General features: G+C 41.9%; 1 protein-coding gene across 1 annotated transcript; it reads right to left on the bottom strand.

The window, feature by feature from the left end:
• Window positions 1-463: 463 nt before the first annotated feature.
• On the bottom strand, window positions 464-6068 carry LOC128572521 (telomeric repeat-binding factor 1-like). Its single transcript, XM_053572560.1, is given in 4 exon segments — window positions 464-948; window positions 950-1747; window positions 3117-3448; window positions 5876-6068. Coding segments are annotated over 4 exon segments (1746 nt in total). The 3' UTR covers window positions 464-525.
• Window positions 6069-6606: the final 538 nt, after the last annotated feature.

Raw genomic sequence — 6606 nt, 5'->3', positions numbered from 1 at the left:
TGGGGGGGGAACAGAAAGAGGGAAGGAGAGAGGGTGATGGGGCCTTGGTGTGTGTCACACTTTATTGGGGTTAGACATGATTTCAAGAGGGACTTTACCTAACAATTGCAATCAGTGTAACCTGGCTTATTGTACCCTCAATGAATCCCCAACAATAAAAAAAAAAAAAGAGGAAAAAAAAAAAAAAGAATATGTTCCAGCTCCATCCATGTAAACATGAAAGAGGTAAAGTCTCCATCTTTCTTTAAGGCTGCATAATATTCCATGGTGTACATTCCTTTTGGAAAGAGATATGGAGAACACTTAGAGATCTAAAAATAGATCTGCCATTCAATCCTGTAATCCCCCTACTGGGCATATACCCAGAAGACCAAAAATCACACCATAACAAAGATATTTGTATCAGAATATTTATTGCAGCCCTATTCATAATTGCTAAGTCATGGAAAAAGACCAGCAAGTTTCAAACAAAATATAGTGATCAAAATATTTAAATGTCTCTTCGTCAAGCTTTTAGAAACACATTCAGTCTTCACTGTCGGAGTTAATCAGTTTTAGTTTCTTCATAGTCCTCCATCTGTCTTTTAACATAACACCTGTGTGATTTTTGAATTTATAATGTAATAGTATTTTAGACCACTTTCCCTGTCCATATTTCTTCACCCCAGATCTCAATTTCTTGTCTTCTTCCCAAAGCCATGCCTGTTTGTTTCTAGATTGATGTTTCTCAGGAGTTACTGCTTGACTCTTTGAAACATGTGATATCCTGCTTTCAGTTGCTCTTTTCTCTCTTATCTTTCTTTTACATTGAAGAGTTCCTACTCTTTCTTTTTTCTTATTAAGGTCTTGTTGCTGGCTTCCGTATTTCAACTTAGATAAAAAGAGATTCTTGTGAGACACCGATAAGGATAGTGTACCCGCTAAGGATTCAGTTACTGTAGACTGTTTTGTCATTCACACTTTTTCCTCTATCCAAATTAGCTTCACTTTCAATTTCAGTAATATTACCATTATTAGGTTTATCTTCAGAAGTTATTGTCCTTGTTCTTTTACTTTCCACTACTTTTGCTGCTGCCTTCATGAAAAAGGTTGAGGGCTTTTCATTTAGCATGTCATTCACGTAAGTCTTAATTTTTTCCATCATGTGATTGAAGCTGAAGTGTTGAAAAATGGAATGCAATGTATCTTTCCAAGAGATTATTATACGCAATTTCCTCTGTAAAGGCTGTATTTTAATTAAATTCTGTATTTCCTCATGAAGTTTGTCATGTTCCTTTTCAACTGAATCCGAAATCACCAGTGCTGATTCCAAGGGTGTAATTCGTTCATCACTTTCAAACTGTGCATCAAGGGTTTTTCCTGCTGCGATTCTTGTTAAAAACTGACATATGTATACGGTTTTCAACTGGTAAGCTGTTAGACTGGGTAGTCCATGAATGATAGCCTCTGTGCTGTTGCGGGTCCTTTGGAAGTCCTCAGAGCGGCCGTGGTGGAAGGCTCAGCAAAGAGAGAAGCAGAGGAAATCGAATATCCAGCTGGCTGCCACGGCCTCGGCCTCAGCCATCAGGCCCACGTTCTCCCTTTCCTCAGGGGTCCCCAGCTGCACCTGGCAATCGAGCAGTTCCTGGCCCTGGAACTGCTCCTCTTCTTCTCCCTCCATTTCTGCCACCCACTCGACCGGTAGGTCAGCATGGCTCCTGTCAGCACAGCCCCGAAGGCTCAGGGCACCCAAAGCAGCGTCCTCCGCCTTGTTCAATGTGCGATAGGGTTATTGTATTAACACATAATATGCCATTCTAATTTTTCACTCTGTTGGATATAATCCTAATCATGTGAAATGTTTTGATTCATGAAACACCAGCCAGGCTGACATGCAGACTTTCCAGGAAGAAATCATTTTTTCACTGAGGTCTTTCCCTTTCTCTGCCTACAACCATCAGTATTCCAAAGAGAAGACCTTTCTAAAATGTATAGCCACGGTCAATTTACAGTGACTATGTAGTATAGGTAAAAAGTAAGTTTTGCTTTTATAAAGTATAAAGATTTAAACAATCTAGAGATGATGAAAAGTATATGGAAGGAAGTATAAGCTATCTTCAAATTCTGTACTATTTTGTATAGAACCTACGGATTTGGTACCTATGGGAGGTACTAGATTCAATCACACTTGGATGCCATGAGATGACTGTATACACACCAGCAGTTTTGGTCATTAGTGTTACTCTTATAAATGTATTTACCTTCAATTTTATTATATACTACACTATACCCCCAAAATTTTAGTCTAGTATAACTCAAACTATTACATTCCAAACTATTAAAACATTCTGGAGCATAATCTTATGTGATTATTTGCTCTTATATTCATGGAAGAGAAAAATGCAATATATTTAAAATAAAATTTGAAATTTAAAATGCTATGCTGTACAAGGTAATTGTAACTAATTCTGTTGAAATACAGAAAAATATATGATCAATTGTATGGGAGATTCCTTGTTGGGGAATAATGTATCCAAAAGACATAGGTTATTGTTCATACATATTACCTTGAAAAACTAACCCATTACAATGTAACTAATTCATATCATTAGGCTTCTCTTATCTGAATGTCTAGCAGATATTTGAAATTTGGAAAGGAGTCCCCTAAAGAATTAGGGATTAGAGAAATAAGAGTAAAGGTAATGATTTTAATAAAAAACCTGATATTGAAAAGGAAGATGGGTAACTAGAGGCAGCTTTTAGCAGAGGTTCCTGTCCGGTGGGAGAGATACTAGACAAAAGTGAACTCAGTGAAGCTGAAGGTGGGGAGCTGAGCTAAAAAAGAAGATAGACAAATGCACATCATCTCTGCTGAGGAAAGCTGTGACTGCAAGAAAAAGGGTTCAAGTAAACAAATTCTAGTTACAAAGCCCATTGCCAAGAGGATGAGAAAACCCTCCCCCAACCAGGAGGCTCAATGTGGGCAAGTGAACAGGGAACAAAAGACCTCCCATTTTCCCCCATGGGAGGGGACCACTAAACAAAGTGCCTCCTTCTCCAGGGAAGTATCACTTGTGAGCCTAGACATCATCCTGCCCAGCATAAAATTGAATAAATATTTTCCTTGAAATCCTGACATCCTCATCCACCGTTCCCCGCTTGCCAGGTGGTCTGAAGGTCTGCCCCCTGCAGAGCCCAGGATGTTTGTCAATTCCCTTAGAGGCCTGAGCATTTTGTGGGCCACAGGACAGCAGCACAGAAACAGGAAACAGTGCCTTGAGTGGAAGCAGAGGGGAGTGGGAAGAAAGGGACACCCAGGACAAAGATGCACTGCTATGATGTATGGCAGTCAAAGACACTAATGCCCCTGTTCTGACTTCTGTGGGCATTTTCTGACTTGGTGGCTCACTGGAGGAGACCAGGCTCCATCCCTTTGGGTTTGCGGGATGGCACTGCCTGTGGATTTCTACTATTGGAACACAAGAGAGCCTTTGAACTCTCTTTGTTGAGCAGTGATTGTACTACATGGGACAATCTGATTAGAACTCTCAAACTCAGCTGTCCACCCAGGGACAATCCAAGGTTGAGCAGCAGTTGTTGAATAGCAGGAAAAGACTTATTCTCCTCCTCCAGCTGTCACTAGTTGGGGGCGGGGTGCCGCAGTTGTGTGTATCTCTCCCCAGCTATTTCAGCCTAATACCTCAATTCGTTAAGATTGGGTAGAGGCTGGCTGACGTTAAGACAGAGTCAGTTGCGTTATCTCACCAAGCAGGTCCACAGAGTCTCTGACTTAAGCTCTTAAAGGGATCTTTGAAAGACTGTAAATGAAAGTCACAATCATAAGCCCCAGCTCATTGGTAAAGAGCTGGTTAACTCCACTTCCTGGGGCCCCAAATATATCTTACCCTACCAGTTTTAATTGACAAATTGCAAAAAATACTCATCAGGTGGAACCAGCAGAACTCTGGCAACATGAATAATCAGAGTAGATCAACCTCCTCAAGGAATGACAAAGGAGATAAAACTGAAGATGTCATTCATAGACAAATGGCTGAATTTTCAGAAATAGAATTCAGAATATGGATGGCAAATAAGATGGATAGAATGGGATAAAGGTGGCAATAGAAATCCAAAGAGCAGTTGTAAAGTTAACTCAAGAAATTAATGAACTCAAAGACAAAGTCACCAAGGTTAGGGAGATAATAAGAAAAGAAATAGCAGAGCTCAAGGAAATGGAAAAGTTATTTGAGGAGCTTTGCAATACAGTAGAATCCCTCAGTAATAGAGTTGAGCGGGCAGAAGAAAACATCTCAGAAATTGAAGACAAAGCTTTTGAACAATTCAAAACATTTAAAGAGGTAGAAAAATTGAACACAAGAACAGAACACTCCCTGAGAGAATTATGGGATCACTTCAAAAGATCAAACATCTGACTTAAAGGAATTCTTAAAGGAGAAAAGGATGATACTAAAGGTAGAGATGCTCTACTTCAAGATATTATGGTGGATAATTTCCCAAGCATTGAAAGAGATACAGAAGTTCAGATAGTAGATAGTTTCAGAACTCCAGCAGGACTCAATCTGAACAAAGCATCTCCTAGATACGTTGTAATTAACTTTGCCAAAGTTAGTATGAAAGAGAAATTCCTGTAAACAGCTGGATGTAAGAAAAGCATTACCTACAAAGAACAAGATATTAGAATGACTTGAAAAACTTTTCAAACCAGAAGAGGATGGTCATTGACATTCAATCCCCTAAATCAAAACAACTATCAGCCCAAATCCTGTATCCTCCTAAGTTTCAGAAGAAGGCAATACTTTACTGACATCCACATGTTGAAGAAATTTTCCATAACTAAACCAGCTCTCCAGGAAATACTCAGACTCATTTTTCATAATGACCAGCACAGTGATCCATCATAAAAGGAAACTCACCCGGAATGTACCAAAAAAGGAGGGGACAAAATGGCCAACTGGACCCAGCTTTCCACAGAGGCTCCCATCCAGAAGGAGAGATAAAGGACAAAAGTTTCTCAAGTAAGCTGATGGTTTGGAGCTGAGCTAAGAGAGAAGATTGAAGACTGCACATGACCTCTGCTGAGGTAAACTGCAACCCCAGGGGAAAAAACTATAGGTACGAAACCCATTGCCAAATGGACAGGAGTCCCCTCTCCCATGAGACTGGTTCTCAATGAACTTTCTACAAACTAGAGAGCAGAGTTCAGACCTCCTCTTATTTTATCTCATGGGAAAGAGCCACTAAAATCTGGATCTCCTTCCCCAGAATGAACCCACTTGTGAGCTTTGGCATCCTCCCACCAGGCATAAAATTGAACATAAATTCTACCTCCAATTCTGAACTCCCAGCCCACCCCTCCACCCCCACCCTGCAGCCTGGAAGCCTGCCCCCATGGAGTCCAAATTGTTGAGTAATTTCTCAAGAGATACAGGCATAGTCTGGGCTGCTACAAGTCTGTGCTGAAACAGCAGCATGGGTGTAAAACAGGGACTGTGGAGCAAGAAGTCAAGCAGGAGAGGGAGTAATGGTGCCCCGTGACATAACGTAGTGGCGTGGTAGAATTCAGACTGGGTCGTATTTTGGAGAAAATACCCTGGGTCATATTTTGGAGAAACACTTACCATTTCTCACACACTGGGTCATATTTTGGAGAAACACTTTCCATTTCTCTTGACAACCAGAAGGAGCTGCCCCCTCTACTCTGGGGGAAACCATGGGTGGAGCAGAACTGGGGTGGAAATGCAGGCTCTGTGAGCAGGAGATATGCATGCAGTGGTACCTTACTGGGCAGGGCCTGGTGGGGACTGAGATAAGAGTATGTAGAATACAGTAGAATCCCTCATTAATAAAGTGGTCCCATGGCACAGAGACAACATACATGCAGGGGTCTGAATCAGAGTCACTGCTTTTGTGAACTCAAGATACGTAGCCAGGACAAGAGTAAGCATGGCAGCAGCACTAGCCCAGAGATGGGTAGGAACCGAGACACACTCTGTGAACTCTAATTGTGCCTGCTCCACCACAGAGTGCAGTGGAGACAGTAACACCAGCTCCACGAGAATAGACGCCATGGCTGCAGCTTCACCACAGGGCAGGGCTGAGTCAGTGTCACAGCCTTTATGAACTCAATACATGCCTGGCATGCAGTGGAGCATAACAGGGACAGAATCATAAATTCTGTAAGAATATGCACATTCAGCACCCAAGGTAGTCAGGCCTCAGATCCCCCTGCTGGCTGGTGGCAAAGCGTGATGGCCTGGTTGAGGAGGCATTGATTTCCCTTTGACTCTGGCAAGCACAAACACCTGGTGCATTTGCTCATTGGAGAGAACTGGGCCACAGCCCCATGGCATTACCAGTGACTGGGTGTAACAAAGGTGCAAGGTGGGAAAGGAGCCACCACCCTCCCTGCACTAACTCTTTTGCTGGGCAGGCCTTTCTGACTCCACGGAGCATCAGAGTGAGTCACACTTCAGCTGCCAGTGGACCCCTGCTGTCTAATTGCTGAAGACCTTTTGAAATCTCCAATTTGATCTGCATTTATGCTGACTGGGACAATTGATTTGGAACTCCAGGCCAGATATCTGCTTCATATAAGAATCTCATTTT

This window comes from Nycticebus coucang, chromosome 20 (genome assembly GCF_027406575.1).
Source record: "Nycticebus coucang isolate mNycCou1 chromosome 20, mNycCou1.pri, whole genome shotgun sequence".
Classification (NCBI taxonomy): Eukaryota; Metazoa; Chordata; class Mammalia; order Primates; family Lorisidae; genus Nycticebus; species Nycticebus coucang.
The sequence above is the reverse complement of the archived record's forward strand: the minus strand, read 5'-3'. Positions and strand labels throughout refer to the sequence as shown.